The sequence below is a fragment of the Enhydra lutris genome, unplaced genomic scaffold, assembly GCF_002288905.1.
Source record: "Enhydra lutris kenyoni isolate GAN:26980312 unplaced genomic scaffold, ASM228890v2 scaffoldscaffold10, whole genome shotgun sequence".
Taxonomy (NCBI): Eukaryota; Metazoa; Chordata; class Mammalia; order Carnivora; family Mustelidae; genus Enhydra; species Enhydra lutris.
This window is the reverse complement of record NW_019154094.1, coordinates 5,760,913-5,782,628: the sequence shown is the minus strand read 5'-3', so window position 1 is coordinate 5,782,628 and position 21,716 is coordinate 5,760,913. Positions and strand designations below refer to the sequence as shown.

Here is a 21,716-nt window from a genome sequence, read left to right as displayed (position 1 = left end):
TTCTGATTTTGTTCAATCGTTCTATTAAATGTCTCAAAATAGTAGAAAGAATTAGTGATGAATCAGATTTAACTTTTCTCCTACCTGTCGTTGAGTATTTATAAGCAATGAAATCTCCAATGTATAACAGTGTTTATAAGGAGATAGATTTCTCTTGCATTGTACATTATAGTATACTTTGACAGTGCTCTGTAAAGTAGCCCTAAAACTAATGTTGTAACCTTTTATCTCTTACAATGTTCGTGTCTTGAGAGGTAAATGTTGGTATTTTTTTAGCTTTTACTATAAGATGAGATAAAACCCTAGCATTTCAAAAGTGCATAAAGTAAAATGTCTTCCAAACCCCAATCCCTCTATTTCTGGTCATTCCCGGTACTTTTTATACCTATACCAACATTCATAGATATTTCCACTTTTTACGTATAGAAATGAAATCTTTACCATATGTACTTTTTTGAATTTTATCCCCTCACCCTGGCCCAAACACACATGAACACATAATTAAATATGTTTTGGATGCTTGTTCAGAGCAATGCATACAGACCTATCTTAATCTTTTCTAGGTTGCTTTATATAGTCTGTTTATAGTTAACTCATAATTATTTATCTCCTCTTAAGACATTTTCTTCTATATTTTTCTTATAAGGCATAAATGTCTTTACATTAAAGTGTGGTTAATTTTTTTTTTACCAGTTTGATTGATGAAAAATTGGATCATTTTTTAACACGAAGAGAATATGAAGGTGATTTATAATGTAGATACTTTGTTCTTAGTGTTAATAAAGTGTTTTCTTTCAAACTCAGTTTTTTATTTTGCTCATGTTCTAGTGTTACGAGAATAAAACCTATACCTCAGAAAAATAAAGAGAAAGCACTTTGATATTCTTTTATTAAACTGAAAGTAGAGATGACATACATGTGTAAGAAGAGGAGACAGAAGAGTTAGCACTATTCTTCTAACTTGACATTGTGGCCCTGGCCTCTGCACTTTCTGACTTTTCCTTCCAACCTTGCTAAAGAGATGGGAAGTATAGGATACCTTTCTTTATGTGTTTCCCACAGTCAAACTTGGAATAGTTGTCAGGATCAGGTTCAAATTTAAGCTGGTGTTCATAACTCTACATAATTGATCAACGACCTGCCCTTCAATCTTCCTGCAGCCCACTTCTCTTGCCAGTCATCTTCTGCTGTTTTCTCCATCCCTCAAGTGGGCCTTGTTCCCTGTTTCTGCACCGAGGCAGATGCCTTTGTTGTATCTCTTGTTTGTTTGTTTTTGTTGTTGTTGTTATTTGATCGTTTTTATCCACATCCTATGTGTCATTAGAGATTAATTTTCTCCACTTCTCATTTTAGTTCTTCTCGGTGTCCAAATGGGGATTATTGTTCCAATAGACGGTTTCAGAGAAAACAGCATGCAGATGTGGAAGTCATACTCACAGAAAAGAAAGGCTGGGGCTTGAGAGCTGCCAAAGACCTTCCTTCGTAAGTTATGTCTTAATCCTCTTTCACTTTATTTTTGTATCGTTGAAGTTGGTTAGCTACTTTGTAGGAAAATAATGTGTTTGTTACACTGAAGTTTAATAAAGTTTAATAATGATTATTCTGAGGTTGCCTGGGTAGCTCAGTTGATTAAGCGTCTGCCCTTGACTCAGGTCATGATCCCCAGGTCCAGGGATCAAGTCCTGAGTCGGGCTCCTTGCTCACTGGGGAGTCTGCTTCTCCCTCTGCCTTCCGCTTCCCCTGCTTGTGCTCTCTCTCTCTCTCTGACGAGTAAATAAATAAAAAAAAAATTTTTAAGCTTTTATTTATTTATTTGTCAGAGAAAGCACATAAGCAGGCAGAGTGGCAGGCAGAGAGAGAAGCAGGCTCCCTGCTGGACGAAGGAGCCCGATTTGGGACTTGATCCCGGGACTCCAGGAGCATGACCTGAGCCGAAGGCAGCTGCTCAACCGACTGAGCCACCCAGGTGTCCCTAAAAATTTTTTTTAAAAAGAAAATATTTTCAATTGTTTCCTAAAGCTCTTTAGCCTTTCTAAGCTTTTCACAAAGAACCCTGCTTTGGTAAAATACCCTAGCACTGAATGTTTCCAGATTTCCCGTATTTTCCTACTCATATAATTTCCATATGCTGATGGTAGTGTCAGTTTCATGCTTTAGTTCCAAACTATTTAGATCTTCACTGGTAGATTATTCCTGTCGAAGAGGACATATTGTGAGATATGCACAGGGTGAGGAAGGCTTTGGAGCTAATCTGCTAGTTAGTTACTGTTAAATACCATGACATTCCCTGTGTATAGTATACTCCTTTCTTCTCCAGTACTGAAGATACTAAATAACCAAGGAAAGACCAGTCAGGGTTGGAAGGTATCTGAGAGACGCCAAGAAGAGTGATTAATCAGGAGTATTGATAGATACTAGAGAAAACTCACAGAGGATGTTGTGAGAGAAAAGGTCTATTTGACCTTTAACATCTTCAGAGACCTTTGAATCAAGGCAGTAGAAGCGCCGCTATATTTAAATTGCCATCTTTTTTCTTAGGCATAAAGCCTTTAATATTTCAGTGCCTCCTGATTTCCTCAGAGCTGTTTCTTAGCTGTAAATCACTGTTTTCATGATTATAAACCAGACTTGAGTGTTTGTTTTAGTATCTGGTTAGATCAGGAATACATATTTTGGTAGTATGTATAAATGTAAAAGTGTCTTATAATCAACATTTTTTGGAAAAATATTAGGAAGGAGAAATCCTCAGTTAGATGCTAGGTACTTTATATATATTTTGTATGATACCAAATTTATCCACTTACATTTTATTAAATGCATTATTTTTACAGGGATGTATGTTTTCCATAAAGCTCCTAGGCAGGAAGTGCTATTGTTTCCCCTTTGTTTTGCCAGGAACACCTTTGTGCTAGAATATTGTGGAGAAGTACTTGATCATAAAGAGTTTAAAGCCCGGGTAAAGGAGTATGCACGGAACAAAAACATCCACTACTATTTCATGGCCCTGAAGAATGATGAGGTGAGCAGCATGAATGTGTTTGCTTTGAAACAGATCCGGATATTGTTGAGTTTGAAAGCGTCATTGAACGGACAGATTTTTAAAAGATATTAAATGACAAAAAAGAGGAGCAGAATAGTATATATAGTTTTTGTTTATAAAAAGAGTGGGAGAGGGAGATATTTACATATATAGGCAAATGTAAACATACATGTTTCATATTATAACTCTTAAAAATGACTGGTATCTCCAAAGAGGTTTATTTTTTTTTTGATGTGGGTTTTGTCAATACTTAAATAAAAATTAAAGCTGAGAAATAGAAAGATACTTACTAAACCACTGAAAAGCAACAAGCCCCATTATACGTTGACATAAATGTTTTTATGAAAATAAAGCATTTTCAAATGATTTGTGTTTTAAACGTGAGTACCATTGTTTTACATTTTTACAAATCTCTTTAATGTCTGGTATAATAAAATTTAGCTAGATTCTCATATCTGTCTCTTTATTCAGTCCTGGAAAACCTAATTCTAGGTCCTACCCCAGCACCTGTTGAATCTATTTCTAAGGGTGGGTCCAGCAGGAATTTTAACAAGCTCTCTGGGAATTCAGATAGACACTGTAGTTTGAGAGCTCCTGCACTGTGGTATAATATGCACTTTAAAATGGAGTTTTGTACATGAGAAATGAGATTGGAATATAAGAGGGTATAAGAAGTAGCTAAAAGTAAATGGAAGAATTATTGGTGGATATGGAGATAATTTTGCTTATAAGTAAGATGTTTATGGTTAGCAGATCTCCTAGAGGAGGCCGTTGGATATATGTCTCTTGGATGTGTCTATACATAAAAGAGGAGGAGGGATTGGAAATATAGGTCGTACATTTGCCTAGTGCCTTTCCTTCACAAAATATACATGTATTTTATAGTCTCATTTCTAACTCTTAAAATGATCCTTTTCCCTAGATAATAGATGCCACTCAGAAAGGAAACTGTTCTCGTTTCATGAATCACAGCTGTGAACCAAACTGTGAAACTCAAAAAGTAAGTTGAGGTAGATTTAGAGTTTGGGATATTTGTTCAAGATTGCTGTTCTCTTGGGGCACCTGGGTGGCTCAGTCATTAAGCATCTGCCTTAGGCTCAGATCATGATCCCAGGGTCTTGGGATCAAGCCCCTGCATCGGGATTCCTGCTCGGCAGGGAGCCTGCTTTCCCCTCTCCAACTCCCCTGTGCTTGTATTCCCTCTCACTATTTCTCTCTGTCATAAATAAATATAAATCTTAAAAAAAAAAATTGCTGTTCTACATTAAGGGTACCTGTGGATTTTATTTTTTCAATCATTTGAATTGTTTTTTTCCTACTCTATTGTTAAAAATCTTATTTTGAAATAAGTTTAAGTATATAAAATAGTGCAGAAACAGTATAGAGTTCCATATGCTTCACTTAGCTTCCCCAAATGCTCACATTGTATATAACCATTATACAGGTACCCAATCCAAGAAATACTATTAACTGTTAACTAATCTAAAGTCTTTATTCAGATTTTGTTATCTCTCATTTTTTTCTTGACTAGGAGCCAATCCAGGAACTCCCATTGCATTTAATTGTCACTTCTCTTTGCCCATAAATTTTTATCTATTTTTTTTTTTAAAGATTTATTTGATAGAGAGGGACACAGTAAGAGAGGGAATACTAGCACGGGGAGTGGGAGAGGGAGAGGGAGAAGCAGGCTTCCCACCGAGCAGGGAGCCTGATGTGGGGCTCAATACCAGGACCCTGAGATCATGACCTGAGCCGAAGGCAGATGCTTAGCGGCTGAGCCACCCAGGCGCCCTAATTTTAGCTGTTATTTCAAGGTACCAAACTGAACTTTAATTTTGATGAAGTCCAGCATGTACTATTATATTCAGATTTTTATCAGCTCTTATCCAGGTGCCAAAGTTGGCTGTTTTAATAACATAAGGAGCTGAATAGCCACAGATGAGAAGGATTATATGTGATACACATGTGGTTACACTGCTTCTCCTCAACAAGGCTATGCTCTGGGTCTTGCTCATCTCGATGTCCCTATGCCTGGCACATAGTTGACACTTGATAAATTCATTTATTGAATTTGTTTTTGAGCTTAGATGAAACAATATATATGTTAGAACATTGGTTCTTTTTTAGGCTAAGAAGGCTATGGACCTGCTCCCTAGAGAAGTAATGGTTCTCAATTCATATTAATGGTTCTCAATCAATGGTTCCATTTCATATTAGAATAGTGTTTTTTTTTTTTTTTTAATTTTTTTTGTCTTTTGAATCTGTGTGCTAATAGATCTTAGATATGGCTCTTCCAAGAGCCAAGCCATATAATAAATAGGAGAACCCAGTCCATAATCATTTAACCAAAATTCTGGTTCTAGTTTTGCCTGTAGCTGGTGGCCACACGTCTAACTGTGAGACTCCAGGTGTACTCTGTCCCTTTATCTCTTTAAGTCTGGGTTTTTTCATCAGTAACATGTTCACATGGTCTGGACAGGAGCTCTATAGTTGACTTATATCTTACATGTTCTGGAACTACAAGTTCTAACCCCTGTGTATTTAGTCCCATTTTATTTTATTTTATTTTAAAGATTTTATTTATTTATTTGACAGAGAGAAATCACAAGCAGGCAGAGAGGCAGGCAGAGAGAGAGGAGGAAGCAGGCTCCCCGCTGAGCAGAAAGCCCGATGCGGGGCTTGAACCCAGGACCTGGGATCATGACCTGAGCCGAAGGCAGTGGCTCAACCCACTGAGCCACCCAGGCGCCCCTATTTAGTCCCATTTTAATTTTTGAGTTTCATGCAGCTGTTCTCATGCTTTCCTTCCCTTTCACTACACTGAGTCATATGACCACCAGTTTTTGTTGAAATTAAACATTTGGCATCATTATTTACATGGTTCCATGCTCCATTTTATCTTAGAATACAGTTACTTTTTTTTTTTTTTTTAAGATTTTATTTATTTATTTGACAGATAGAGATCACAGGTAGGCAGAGAGGCAGGCAGAGAGAGAGAGGAGGAAGCAGGCTCCCTGCTGAGCAGAGAGCCCGATGCGGGGCTCAATCCCAGGACCCTGGGACCATGACCTGAGCTGAAGGCAGAGGCTTTAACCCACTGAGCCACCCAGGCGCCCCAGAATACAGTTACTTTTAACATAAGGTAGTACCAATTGGCCTATAATTATAGTCAGTGATGCCAAGCATTCCCTATTTGTCTGTTTTTAGTACAAGTGAATATTTACTCTGTGGAAATGTATATTATACAAATTAAAGTAGCAGTTGCTTTTATTAGAGATAAATTATAGATGATGGTATTAAGTAAGAGTAACAAATACATTTATTTTAAAAGAAAGTTCCCTATTTGCTATTTGGAAAAGCTTTTATTGTCTAAAGGCACATTCATAATTAAGGCAGATGAGGATCTTTAAAGAAAAACACACAGATTGAGACATCTGGGTGGCTCAGTCGGTTGAGTGGCTGCCTTCAGCTCTGGTCATGATCCCAGCGTCCTGGGATCAAGTCCCACATCGGCTCCTTGCTCAGCAGGGAGCCTGCTTCTCCCTCTGCCTCTACCTGCTACTCTGTCTGCCTGTGCTCTCTCTCTCTGACAAATAAATAAAGTCTTAAAAAAAAGAAAAAAAACACACAGATTAATCAGTTACTAATTTCTTTTCTTTTAAAACCAACATCTCAGTGGACTGTGAACGGACAACTGAGGGTCGGGTTTTTTACCACCAAACTGGTTACTTCAGGCTCAGAGTTAACATTTGACTATCAGTTCCAAAGATACGGGTGAGTATTGTTTTGATTCTGTTTTGCTGCTTCTGATGGGGCAGTAGACTGTTCAGATATAGAGATATAAAACTTTGATGTGAACTACTAAAAAGTTGTATGTGCCTCCAGGTCTTTACTCTTTCAGTTTTGTGTGTTTTTCCTACTGTATGACATTTGTGGACGTTAAGGGATTTATGCAGGAACTGTATAATCTTCCTCTGAATTCTATGCTGTCTTATTTATATAATTATGTTCCATATGTAATTTTAAAAAAACCCTTTTTATTATAGAAATGTCTAGTGTGTTTGTGCATGTAAAGAGAATATAATATAATCTCTGTGTATCTATCATTTATCTTTTTGTTACCAGCTCATGACTAATTTTTTCTGATCTCTACTCATTGTACTGTGAAAGATAATTTACTTGTTCTCTCTAGCCAAAATAATAACTGATGCAGTAGCAGTGAATACCCCTAGCATCTATGTTGTGGTTTCATAGAACCCCACTAAAAGGAACAGGGTTCCTTGGAGGAGTGTTGATTTCAGGTTAAGACAGAAATTGAACAAGGTGATCTTGGATTATTTTGTTGTGTCAGAAAACCAGTTATAATAGTTGAGAGTCCTGTCAAAGGAACTTGGAGCTAGCTTGAATAGGCTCTCATATTAGTGAGAGAGTTCTCATTAACACTTAAGCATCAATAAGGATAATAACTACGGTGATTTGAAACTTACTATGTAAAACCCATGAGATTTAATGATACTTTAAAAATAAAACTGCATTAGTTATAATAGAAGGGAACCGATTTATGATTTTTTTCCCATGTTTTAGATATTTTTTATTGTGGAAAATGTCACATAACATTAAGTTCACCTTTTTAACTTCTTAAAGTATACAGTTTAGTAGTACAGTCATATTTTGTACAGCTATCACCACTGTCTAGTTCCAGAACATTTTCAGCACCCCAAAAGCAGACCCCATATGTATTAACAAGCTCTCATGCCCTATTTCCCCCTTTTCTTAGCCCCTGGCAAACACTAATCTACTTTCTATATCTGTGGATTTTTCTGGATGTTTCACATATGTGGAATCATGCCAATGTGGTCCTTTGTGACTTCATTTAGAAAACATTCAATGTTTTCAAGGTTCATTCATGTTGTAGCGTGTACCAATATTTCATTCCTTTTTAATGGCTAAATAATATTCCACTGCATGTATGTACCGTATTTTGTTTTTACATTCATATGTTAATGCACATTTGGGTGGTTTCCACTTTTTTGCTATTGTGAATAATGCTGCAGTGAACATTGGTGAATCAATCAATTCATGATTTTTAAAAAGTAGTTTAAAAGTTTAAAAAGGGGAAAAAAAAAGAGTCAAGCATTTATCCTGCCTTCCCCAAGTGAATTCTGCTTTAGATTAAACCAAATAGTTGATGAGAAGAAGTTCTTCTCTTGGAGGTCATTTCAGCTAATAAATGAAGTAGTAACAGTATCAGCGTTTTGCAGCACCTCATGAACTAATGGATCTAGGCAGTCAGTGGTATAGCAGTCACGGGATGAATCCAGACCACGTTGTATGTAGGGCTCTGTATTTTTTTCCTCTTATGTTTGCACTGTCCTCTTTGAAGGAAAAGGTACTAGAAATACTAGAAATCAAGTGTTTGTGATGTCCTGCTCTATTTATTGAATGATTTATTTTTATGCCTTTGATTACTGCTGTCATAAACTGAATCTATCAGTTTAGTATAGTTTTTCATGCTTTTCTCAAGTCACAGAATAAATGGCTGTGATGGTTTGTACCCAAGCTTGTAGACTAGGCCTGTATTCTTTCCACCACTTTTCCTTGACTCCGTTGTAGTAGTTACTTCTTAACAATGTTTCTTATTAGTATCTCATCCTTATGTGGTAACTTTTACATGTTTCCTTTTAAATAACCTGGACATACTGAATTTTATATCTGTGTATATGTATTTATAACAGTATGTCTTGTTTATTCTGTGTGCCTGTTACATTTACATATAAGAGATGTTGAACTATTTAAGCAGTTTTGTTCTCAGCTCAAATGTGTATATGCTCTTTTATTTTTATATATTAGTAGGTACTCGCAAAATGAAGAAATTTCTCATTAACTTCTTGACTGATTTTAATAAGGGAAGGTTGGAAAAAGAATGAATATTTTTTAAGAGCAGTTTTCAGGCATTTCCTTTAAATAGTACCAGGTTTGTTGGAGTCTCTTAAAATAATTACTTGTTTTAGGCTGAATAGACTTCTCTTTCATATGTGATTGTTATATTGCTGACATTTTTTATGGTTTACTTTCACATAACATGTTTCCTGTGCCCTTTAAACAGAAAAGAAGCTCAGAAATGTTTCTGTGGGTCAGCTAATTGCCGAGGTTACCTGGGAGGAGAGAACAGAGTCAGTATCAGAGCAGCAGGAGGAAAAATGAAGAAGGAGCGGTCCCGTAAGAAGGATTCAGTAAGTGTTTTGTTCTTTCTTTAAATTTTTACCATGTATGTTTTAAGAAGGGAGGTAGCTTTTCTGATTGAAATTTGAAAAGTCAAACTACAAACAGAGAAAGTCAGGATCAGATGAGATAATCAGGAAAAGAAGTATGGTTGCTATTTTTATTTCCGGTTCATAGAGATTAGAATTAGGTACAGAGAACTATTGAAGTCATGTTGTAAAACTCATGGGCTAATAGTTTTTTTGGGGCCTGTAAAACTTCTAATCCTAAGTACAAATAAAATGTTTATCTACTAGCTTACTTAAGTCTGATCTACATTCCTAATCGTTTCATAGTGGTTTGTTTTTTTGTTTGGAACTCTTAAAAGTTTGCAAATGTTCTTACAATCTCTGAAAACCCTCTTTGGAGTATAAGGTGAGTTTTGAGAGGTGACAGGCAACCAAAGAGTGAGAATGGAATCGTGAAGGTAGTCTTTTCATTTACTATATTAGCATAGTAATTAATGGCCTTTTTTATACCTCAGCTCACCTCAGTTATACTGGAGGAAGGAGTTATCTTGTTAATAAAGGGACTCTTGCCTGGGACAAGGGCTTTGTGTTGTTGTTGTTGTTGTTTTTTTAATCCCCCCTCCCTTTTTCTGAGAATCCCTACACCAAAACAGTATTTCTTAGCCTCAGAATCACCTGGCAGGGCCCTTAATGAAAATGCACATTCCTGGGTCCATCCCCAGACTTATGAATCCTAGTGGAGGGCTAGGAGCAGGAGCTAGGGGTCTAAAGGGATTAATCAGCAAATTCCCCTATGATTGTTTAGCAGCTAGCTCATGCCATGGCTTTTCTTATAAATGGCTGCATAGATTAAGTATAAATTATTGTTTAGATGAGGAGATAGAAGATGTATTGGGACAAAGGGATAAAAGTGTAATGGTTAAAAGGTGATGTCAGTAAGCCCAAATTAATTGGAGAGAATTAATTATGGAACATCTGAATTCTGTAAGGAGATATAGATAGCAAAAAGCATTGGAAAGGGCAGTTGAAAAATTTTAAAAGCCCTTTTAAAAAGTACCAAAAGGAAAGTTTCAACAAATACCACCCAAGATGAATGCGTTCTTTAGAGTATTGTGTATGCTTTAGCTGTCCTTTTTGGAGAGCATATGTACCATAATGGTCTGCCAGGCACTCTGCTAAGTACTTGACACATTAACTCATGTAATTCTCACAATAAGCCCTGAAATTGGGTACAAGGATTTTTTTTTTTTTTTTTTTTTTTTTTTTTAAACAGATGAGAACATTAAGGTATCACCTAGTAGGTAATGGAAGTGAACTAGCTCTTGTCTTTGCTCTTAACCGTTATGTTGCACTGCAGATTGTGGAGAGTAGTTCCATCCTCTTCCAACTCAGACAGTTGTGGTCATAACAACCAATGTTTCTGTGTGCTAGAAAATAAATTTTAAAATTTATTACATTGTTTTGTTTAGAGTTTTAGAAATGGTATAATATGTTTATTTCTGCAATTTGTTTTTTTTTTACTCTTTATTTTAAAATTTGATCCACATTGATAAATATGTAAACATATTTTTAACTACTATTAAGTTTTTCATCATATGAGTTTATTATATATAGTCCTTCTAATGAACACTAGTGTTTTTAAGCTTTTGCTCTTCCTGTCACAGCATCTGTACATGTTTCTGTAAGGTATATCCATGGAAGTGGAGTCACTGGGTCCTAGCTGATTAGCCTTCTTTTTTCTTTTTTTTAAAGATTTTATTTATTTATTTGACAGATCACAAGTAGGCAGAGAGGCAGGTAGAGAGAGAGAGAGGGAAGCAGGCTCCCTGCTGAGCAGAGAGCCTATGCGGGACTTGATTCTAGGACCCTGAGATCATGACCTGAGCCAAAGGCAGAGGCTTAATCCACTGAGCCACCCAGGCGTCCCCCCTGCCCCCCCCCCCCGTTAGCCTTCTTGACTTTGACTGTTGGAGGAAATTTTTCTCTAAACTCCATTAATATTGCTTTTATTTTTAACTCTCCTTTTCTTTTCTTCTTTTTTTTTTTTTTTTAAAGATTCTATTTATTTGGTAGAGAGAGACACCAAGAGAGGGAACACAAAGCAGGGGGAGTGGGAGAGGGAGAAGCAGGCTTCCCGCTGAGCAGGGTGCCCGATGTGGGACTCGATTCCAGGACCCTGGGATCATGACCTGAGCCGAAGGCAGACGCTAAAGGACTGAGCCACTCAGGCGCCCCAACTCTCATTTTCTTTGATAGTTTATCAGAATAGCCACAAAATAGTCATTAAACATGTTGACCTATGCTAAAATCTTCATAAAAACTTCCCTTTGGCTATCTCCTATTCTCAAAGCTTACAGAATAAACATTTCTTAAAAACTGTATTATTGGTGGGGAGTATCCTTATAATGTGATGGTTTCTTAGGCAGTGTTATAACTCCATCATACCATTACCAGATGGCTTTCCTTTTTTTTTTTTTTTTTTTAAGTTTTTATTTATTTGACAGATCACAAGTAGGCAGAGAGGCAGGTAGAGAGAGAAAGGAAGGGAAGCAGGCTCCCCACTGAATGGAGAGCCCGATGCGGGGCTCGATCCCAGGACCCTAAGATCATGACCTGAGCCGAAGGCAGAGGCTTTAATCCACTGAGCCACCCAGGAGCCCCCAGATGGCTTTCTGTCTGATAAGATTCAGGAACAATTCCAGTGCACCAAGTGTAGGCATTCCTTTGTTTGCTTGTGTTTATTTTGATTATGGTGTGTCAGTATCAGTATAGGCTTTGGCATTATAGACTAAATTAGGTGTAACATGAATCCAGTCATCATGGGTTGCCCCAGGTATGAATTTGATGTTATTCTGGAATAGAATGCTGTAGCTAAAACTTTGGCCAGATAGAGGAATGAGCCAGAACGATTTTAGATTCCTAGGAGGGTTATTTGCCCTGCCGATAATGAAGAGTTGAACTCTAGTTTACTTTTTCTTGGATTGTTGCCCTCTGAAATTCCCTTTTGCATGCCTAGATTCTGAATTTTAGTCAGCTATAGTTGAGAGTCTTGGGAATTCTTTTGGGTAGAGGATGCTATGGAGAGGACAAGATAGGACAGTTTAAAATGTAGTTTTGCATATTTTAATTATTAAGAAGAGTATGTTAATAGTACTATAGTCTACAACCTCCATATCAGCCCTTGATTGGTAAACATTTTTTTTATTTCTTGCTCTTATGATTGCATCTTTATATAGTCATCTCCTTAACAAAGCTAAAAGCTCTTCCAATTGAAGTTGGTTGTCTTTTTTGGGGATGTCACAAACCAGGTAACTAATAACCTAATGTATTTTACTAGGTAACTAAATACTTAGCTGATGGAAATATATTAAGTCCCTATAACCTGATGATATTTGTAGTTTGTGAAGTACAAGCAGGAAATAGTCTGAAACTTCTCTTAGTCTCTTTTGAGTTTGTGAAACTAATGATAACTAATTTACACAATAAAGAGGGTGAAAAGGTACATACTTGCTTTCAACACAAAACAAGTATTAATATCTAAAGTATATAGAGCATTCCTACTAATTAATAAAGAAAAAGCCAGCACAAAGGAAGAATAAAAAGACACCATCCAGACACTTCACTAATCCAAATAACCAATAAACATAGAAAGATGTTCAACCTCATTAGGAATCAGGGCAGTATCAGTTAAAGCTATCAGGTGTCATTTACATGCCTATCAGATTGGTAAAAAGTCTGATGACTTGTAAGAACAGGATCTCCTACACTGCTTGGGGGCTGTAAATGGGTACAGCTGCCTTTTTTTTTTTTTTTTTTTTAAGATTTTCTTTATTTGTCCTAGAGAGGGAGAGAGTAGAGCATGCCAGGGTGGGGAGTGGCAGGCAGAGGGAGAAAGAGCAAGGAGCCTGATGCTGGACCCGATCCCAGGATCATGACCTGAGCTGAAGGCAGACGCTTAACTAACTAAACCACCCTGGCATCCTTGGGTGCAACCACTTTTGAAAACACTTTGGAATTAATTACTGGAAGTGAATGGATATGTATCTAGAGTCACAGCAGCATTGCTTATATTAGAAAAAGTAGAAACAACTCAAATATCCATTAACACTAATATAGACAATTTATAATGTAATCCTAGACTTAAAAATTTGTCATGAAAGTGAAGGACTAGGGCTCCATGCAACAGAACGGAGGACTTCTAAAATGTAAGGATGAAACACAAGCATGACAAAAGTTTTGTCCAGTATAATTTCCAGAAAGATTTAAAAAATAGACAAAATTAAATTATAATATTTAGGGTTTTGTATAGATGATAAACCTATTTTAAAAATAATGATTTTCTAAAAAAGTTAGGAGATGTTATCTCAAGAGCAAAGAGGAGGTATTATAAGAAGGGGAGGGCACATGGAGCACTTCAGGGATGCTGGCAATGTTGTCATCCCCCCGGCCTTATCACATGCATGTTGATTTTATGGATAATGCTCACCTGTTTGTTAAACTTACTTGTTTACAAATCACTTATATACTTCTATGTGTACTGTATTTCATCGGGAAGTAATAAAAATACTGCTTAGACCAATTAAAGATGGTTGATGGCCAAAATACTAAAGTATTAAAAAAGAGTAAATTAGGGGTACCTGGGTGGCTCAGTTGGTTAAGCATCTGACTTTGTCTCAGGTCATGATCCCAGGGTTCTGGGATCAAGCCCTGTACAGGACTCCTTGCTCAATGGGGAGCCTGATTCTCCTTCTCCTTCTCCCTACCCCTCCCCTGTTCATTCTCTCTCTCTCTCTCTCTCTCTCTCTGACAAATAAATTAAATCTTTAAGAAAAAAAAGTAAATAATTTCTTGGACTGATTAAGCACTTAACAGAATAAATTTTTAAATGCTATAGAATTTTGCATTTTTGTATATATAAATGTTCATGTATCAGTAATTAAAATATACCTTAACCATTTTTATACTTTCATATTGATTTTTTTTTTAAGATTTTATTTATTTATTTGACAGAGATCACGAGTAGGCAGAGAGGCAGGCAGAGAGTTGGGGGGAACCAGGCTCCCTGCTGTACAGAGAGCCTGATGCAGGGTTCGATCCCAGGACCCCGGGATCATGACCTGAGCTGAGGGCACAGGCTCTAACCCACTGAGCCACCCAGGCGGCCCATTCATGTTGATTTTTAGTTACTTCAGATCCTTTCCGGAAGGTGGTGATACATAAATTAAAAATAAGTACTTCTAGTAAATGTAGATTAATGAAAGCAATCAGTTGGCCTCCTGGCTCCCTTCCTCCCAGGTATCCTAAAAGCTATTAATCCCACAATTCACAATTGATTGTCCACTTGAGTACCCAAAATTATGGACACTGTATCATACATAGGATTGGCATGATAACTTTTATGTATGTCAGTACAACCACTAAGCTCATAATTGTAGTGGGAGGTTCAAAGGTTATTCAGTTTCTGTATTTTGTTTGCAAAATTTTGTTATTTTTACTTCAGTTTCTGCAGGTTTACTGTTTATTTCCTTAAGAAAGAATGCTACTGTTTTTATTTACCAGTGGAGTTTTATATACTGTAGTGTCTATTCAATAAATGTTTATTAAATTAAAAACTTAAGAACTCAGTTTTATCTCTTAAGTATTCAGAGTTAGAGAGGCCTTTCCTGGCTAATTATGAAAAGAAAACCCTACCTCTCTCTCTTCTTTTAAAAATATTTATTTATTTTGGTGGGGGCAGTTACAAATAGACTGCCTTGGTTGCAGAGCCCCATGTGGGGCTCAATCTCAGGACCTGAGATCATGACCCAAGCTGAAATTCAAGAGTCAGGGGCTTAACTGAGCTACCCAGGTGCCCCAGAAAACCCCATCTCTTAGCCCAGTAGTATTTGTGTCTCAAAACTTTGTCCAAAGTGAGGTTCTGGCTGTTGCACTTGGGGAAAAGTGGAATTTTAAAGCCCTTGGTCTTTCCTATTCTAATCCTCTAGAATTTAAGACACAGGAGGTTTACGTTTAGGATATGCAGGGGAAAACCATCATTAAGGAAATTGTCCTGAATTAATGTTTAACCATAAACTGGTTTTTCTGTATATGTCCTTAATCTATTCAAAACATAAGTGATACTGGAAATGAAAAAGAAATGAGCCTTAAGTGTACATTTTAGAAGGAAAAAAGTGAGTTTACATTTCTTCAGTCTTGTAAGTAGCATTTCATGTTTTCTTATTTTTGTTCCTTAGAGTTATGTGATTTTTGTGGTATAATATAAAATAGAAATGTTTAGTGCCTTGCCTAAAATTATGTTGAGATGATAAAAAGTTAAGTAACAGAAAATTTCCTTAAGGGATGCCGGGTGACTCAGTCAGTTAAGCCTCTGCCTTCCGCTCAGGTTATGATCAAGTCCTTGGTCGGGCTTCTTGCTCAGTGGGGAGTCTGCTTCTCCCTCTGCCTGCCACCCTCCCTGCTCATGCTCTTAATCTCTCTCTGGCAAATAAATAAATAAATAAATAAAAATCTTTAAATAAAAGGAAAATTTCCTTAAGATTCTTGTCTTTTAGGGGCGCCTGGGTGGCTCAGTGGGTTAAGCCTCTGCCTTCGGCTCAGGTCATGATCCCAGGGTTCTGGGATCGAGCCCTGCATCTGGCTCTCTGCTCAGCGGGGAGCCTACTTCCCTTCCTCTGTCTCTCTGTCCGCCTCTCTGCCTACTTGTGATCTCTATCTGTCAAATAAATAAATAAAATCTTTAAAGAAAAAAAAAAGATTCTTTTGGATTTGCTTTCCTCTAATTTATTATCAGTGCATTCTAGAATTTTATCATTTCAGGCCATATTGGTTTACTGCTGTCTTTATATCTCTTCTGTGTTAGTTGCTGTCTTGTGTAATTTTATTCTGTTATTGCCACACTACTTATTCTCAAATTCCATGTTGATCATATTATTCCCCTTTTTGGGTTCAGTAATGGAGCTTTCTTGCTCATTCACATCAAATACAGATTCTTTTACATAACACCTCCAAGATCTTCTGATCAAACACCAGCCTTCCTTTTGATGAGGTTTTTCTTACTTCCTCACCATACCTTATCTGCTCCAGCCTGGCCAAGCTGGCACTATCACAATTTTCCATTTCCCTATGCTCAAGATTTTACTTCACTCCCTCCTTTATCTTACCTGTTGCTAGCCCTGCTTCTGGTGACTCTCATTCTAACCACTCCCTTCCTTCATAGTTTTTTAACATTTTACAATTAATGCTTTATTATTTGTTTTCATATGAATTTTATCTCCCCAATAATAAGTTCTGTAAGGTATCTTTATATCTTTTGTAAGACAGCTGGAAAACAACCATTGGTGGGTTTTTTGTTGTTGTTTCCCATTGTTTAAATGTAATATTTGAAACTTCCAGAGAAATTATATATGTTACAAGGCATAATTATAAAAGAACCACTTGTGAGCACTTCTCTCCTTTGTGCTCCCTGCTTAGCCCCTAGAGGATACCACTGTTTTGAATTTTGTGTCATACCTCCATTGCCTTTTTAAAATTGATTTTTCAGGCATGCATCTATGAAAATTTTGTTTTTGAGGTTTATATAATCAGAGTCATACAGCATGTAATCTTCTGGAACTTTTTTCATGTAACATGTTCATAAGATTGATGAATCTTGTTGCATTGGGCTGCACTTGATTCCTTTCACTGTGCTATAATAATCCATTGTATGAAAATGCTAATTTATATAACCTGGCCACAGACATTTGTTAACAGTTCTTTGCTATTACAGTGGTCATTCAGTGAGCTTGGTATAACATGTGTCTAGAAGTATCTTTACGATTTATTCTTAGGTGTGCAGTGCTACGCATAGGGGATACAAATATTTTATTTTTGAAGCCAGTGCTTTATTTCTTCTGGCATACTTTTCACCTAACATTAATTTGCTCTGTCTCCTGTAAGAGTAGATTTTTGTTTGTTTTGGTTCATATGCAGTGACTTTAGCACCTAGGATTATACTTGACATATAATAAGTACTTGGTTAATATTTGATGAGTGAATGAAATGCTTTTCAAATTGATCGTACCAGTTTTTACTTTCATCAACAGCAAAAATTCCTTTTGATCTACATCTTTGCCTAGATTTGATATTATCAGACTTAATTTTTTTCCCCAGATTAACCTAGTAAATATGACATGATTTCCCACTGTGGGTCTAATTGTGTTTTCCTTATCACTGGCAAGGTTGAGCATCTTTTTAGGTTGTTTGATTCTTAGATTAGTGGCACATTTGTTGTTGTTTTTATAACCAGATACTTTTTCTTTGCTATGGCAGGTGGATGGAGAGCTAGAAGCTCTGCTGGAGAACGGTGAGGGTCTCTCTGATAAAAACCAGGTGCTCAGCTTATCTCGGCTAATGGTTAGAATTGAAACCTTGGAACAGAAACTTACCTGTCTTGAGCTTATACAGGTGAGTTCTTTGATATTAATTTATTTTTTGTTTCTGAATTTGAGTTGGGGCATCTAAAGTGCAGTTTAGAATGATGGCAGGAGAAGGGATAACTCTGAGAAGAGTTACTCTTATTTTTAAAATGGTTTGAAAATTCTATATGACTTTGAAAGTTTGTACTCTTAAAAATGTCGAGTTTGGCATCATTTAGTTTTTTAGTAGCTCTTGTTTGCTTTCTCTCTCTAGCCAAAGAGCATGGTGGGATTTTTTTTGTTTAACAGTTCATGACATTTGATATAGTCCCCCCTATGATTATTAGTATGCCAAGGCCATTTTTACCACAGGACCTTGAAGCAAGGAATTTTAATGATAATCTCGTTTACTCCAGTTTATTAAGTATGCCACAAGAAGTTGAACAATTTTAAAAAAAGGATGATTTAAAAGAAAACTAAGAGAAAAAAGCCTTTTGAAAAAACATCTGAATGGAAGAGAGAAATGAAAATGATTTCTACTATTATAGTTTTAGGTTTTTCAATAAAAATGAATATAATTTGGTTCTTGGTCTTTCAGATTTGAATTTCATTGTAAATGACATATTGATGTTTGTTTTTCTGTAAAGTCTATTTATATAAAGTCCAAGTTGACTAGATACAATTTAGGTATCAAAAAAAGTTATAATTTCTTTAAAGCATTTATTTGTATACTTTTAGTTGCATTAATCACAATAGAGTTTCTAGGTAAAGTTTTGTGAATATAAACAGACTTTTTATTCCTCTCTGTGGACCCTTTTTAATGTTCTGTCTGGTATTGCCCACCCCCAACCCAATACCCTGCATCCTGCTTCCCTTCCCCCACGGAAGAACACACATTCACAGTCTTGCCTGAAGTCTTTTCTGGAACGTCATGGGCTGTCTTTGTTGTGGATTTGGATGGCAGAACTAGGTGATGGCCGGGAAAGTAACCAGAAGCTTCAGGAAGAGGTCAGTTCACAATCAACTTGCCTATTTCTTAAAACCGCCATATAGAGTGCTTAGGTTGAGTGATAATATGAGTAATAATGAATTTACCATCATAGTTACCATTGGAATGAAATAAATATCATCTCAGTGTCATTCCTATAGCTATAACCTTTTATGTAGACTTCGCTAGTAGTGAGTTTGCCCCATGGTTTTCCCTAAAGTATCCCTGTAGCTGAGACTGCGTAGTTGGGAAGTGCAAGAGCAAGATATCACATCATAGTTAAGTGAAGGATCTAGTTTGTTGCTAAAGCCATAGTTTTAAACGGGCAACCATGTGAAACTTATATTTGGGGGCTCTAAAAAATTGGTGAAGAGCTGAATTCTGGAATGGCAAGAGTAAGAACATTTTGAGGAATCAATAAGTGTTTTAAGATCTAAATAAGTGTTCCTTGGCAATGTCATTAGTGGAGTTGTGATATTTATACCTTCCCATGAAATAATATTTTTAATCTAGTTTAAATGTAGTTCTTTTTAATCATGGTTTCTAATATAATACTGAAGTCATTTAAAAATGCACTTTAAAAACAAAACAGAAGTGAGCAAGTAAGTGGTTGTCTTGCCTCCCTTCTTCTCCCAGGAGATTTGGCAATAAGTAGAAGTTGAGGAAGACTTGGAGTTTCTTCCTCCCTCCCTTCCTTTCTCCCTTTTTCCTGCCCCTCCTCATTCCTTTTTGTACAGATCTAGTTGACTTTATTAAATGATTCTATGAGTAATGATTAAATGAATTCAGCAGTATTCCATCTAGAAAGTAGAGAGGAACAACTTACTTTGGGGTTTCTGTAGATCTGCATTGGGGAGTACTTTGGAAGAAATTCTTGGATTTCAGAGTGGAGGGGATGGTTATCTCTGGAGAGAGAGTCTTTGTTAGCTGTTTATCAGAGGCTAAAAGAGGTAAGTAATAGCTGCATTTTTTGTGGGTGAAATATCTTTTAAATATATGTTGTTGCATAGTTCCCAAGCCTATATCACAGTCACTTGGAAAACTTTTTAGAAAAACATAGCCAGGATAAGGTCCACTAGTATATATATTTTAAAAGATCGACACAGGTTTGAGAACTACTGGTAGAAGATATTAATCGATCCTGTTTGATATTGGGAGCAGTTACCTGCTCTACATTTTATTCTTGCTGGTCAGTCTTTAAAAAGTTTTCTTTCCTTTTTAGAGGAAGCTAATATTATAACATTTAACCCTTTTGTAGTTATAGAGACTTAGGTCTTGATAAGACAGTAAAGAAAACCCACAGGTCTTTCAAAAATGATCTGAGTCCCAACCAGAGATTTGAAAAGTCAACTATATAGAGTGATGTGACTTTTTTTTTTTATTTGTTTAATCAGATTATAAAGACTTTGGAACACTTACCCATTCCTACTAAAAATATGTTGGAGGAAAGCAAAGTACTTCCAATTATTCAACGCTGGTCTCAGACCAAAACTGCCATTCCTCAGTTGAGTGAAGGAGATGGATATTCAAGTGAGAATACATCACGTGCTCACACACCACTCAACACACCTGATCCTTCCACCAAGCTGAGCACAGAAGCTGACACAGACACCCCCAAGAAGCTCATGTTTCGGAGACTTAAAATTATAAGTGAAAATAGCATGGACAGTGCTATCTCTGATGCTACCAGTGAGTTGGAAGGCAAGGACGGCAAAGAGGACCTTGACCAGTTAGAAAACGTCCCTGTAGAAGAAGAGGAAGAGTTACAGTCACAGCAGCTACTCACACAACAGCTACCTGAATCTAAAGTTGAGAGTGAAATCACTATGGAAGCCAGTAAGCTACCCACATCTGAACCAGAGGCTGACACTGAAATAGAGCCCAAAGAGGGCAGTGGCCCGAAACTGGAAGAAACCATTGCTGAGGAAACGCCGTCCCAGGATGAAGAGGAGGGTGTATCTGATGTGGAGAGTGAGAGGAGCCAGGAACAGCCAGATAAAACAGTAGATATAAGTGATTTGGCCACCAAACTCCTGGATAGTTGGAAAGACCTAAAGGTAAGAAAACATTTTTGTTTATTTTAACCTGAATTACTCACATCTAGAGTTCCACGAATCTTACGTTGAATTACCTACTTCTTTAGCTATACATCTATTTGAAAGATGGAATGCCGTCTCTCTTACTGACAGCTGATTATAAATGTCTCAGACATCTTTTAAACCTTGGCAAGAGATACAGCAGCCAAACTAATATACAGATATCCCCCTTTCTTCATTTAGAAAAGCATATCACAGCAGTGAATTCAGTTTTTCAAGTGCTCTTTACATTAAAAACAAAGCCAGAAATCCTTTGAGGAGCAAACGTGTGATTTTACGTTTGAAAATTCTTTGTAAGATCCTAGGTTAAAAAAAAAAAAAAAATGAATGTTTAAGTTGATTGGAAATTAATGTATTGCATTAATTAGAAATTAAAATTAAAAATTAAATGGAAAACCAAGGTAATTTAGCAACTTCTCATCAAAAATGATTGAACATAAATTTCTGTTCCAGTAAAATAACTTTATATGGAGGTAATTGGTATTCAGTTCCCCCGTTGTTTTTGAAATAGGCCTGCCGTTTAAATGCCTATTTCTTTGGACAAAAGATGTGATCTAGAGGAAAAATAGAGGGGTCTGGAACCCTTAACGCTTAATACATACATAATCTCTGGTTAAAGAATGTAGCAAGATGTGTAGGGTTTGCTCTATAGAAAACCCAGGCTGGGTCTTGGATAAACACAGAAGTGAGTAACAGGATGAGCCTAGAAGAGAGGTGTTACATTTTGATTGTAAGTGATCTGGATCTGGGGTTCAGGTCTTGAGGACCCCGTGGGACCAGGTTACTTGCTAGCTTCTGTTTTTCTGTTCCTCTCTTCTGCCAGAAGTAAAGCAGCCAAATAAATCAGCAGTGCTGGTTTATGTGCAGCAAGATGGACATCTGAATCCTCTCTGTCCCCAGTTATGACTACAAAGCTCACCCAGTAGATCCTGCAATTTGACCCATACGAAACTGGCCTTATACTGAGCA

At 36.8% G+C, this 21,716-nt stretch overlaps 1 protein-coding gene across 3 annotated transcripts in view; it reads left to right on the top strand.

Moving 5' to 3' along the window:
- Nucleotides 1-21,716, top strand: part of LOC111144347 (SET domain containing 2) — a 127,311-nt gene that overhangs the window by 43,341 nt on the left and 62,254 nt on the right. For all 3 annotated transcript variants that reach the window (XR_002640386.1, XR_002640387.1, XM_022498607.1), the window contains exons 5-12: nt 1,354-1,482; nt 2,896-3,019; nt 3,963-4,040; nt 6,717-6,814; nt 9,147-9,273; nt 17,578-17,712; nt 18,552-18,671; nt 20,046-20,708. Coding sequence is in view for 1 of the 3 variants with exons in the window: in XM_022498607.1 (XP_022354315.1) it covers nt 1,354-1,482; nt 2,896-3,019; nt 3,963-4,040; nt 6,717-6,814; nt 9,147-9,273; nt 17,578-17,712; nt 18,552-18,671; nt 20,046-20,708 (1,474 nt within the window). In the remaining 2 variants the exon portion in view is untranslated. The remainder of the gene's footprint in view (nt 1-1,353; nt 1,483-2,895; nt 3,020-3,962; nt 4,041-6,716; nt 6,815-9,146; nt 9,274-17,577; nt 17,713-18,551; nt 18,672-20,045; nt 20,709-21,716) is intronic.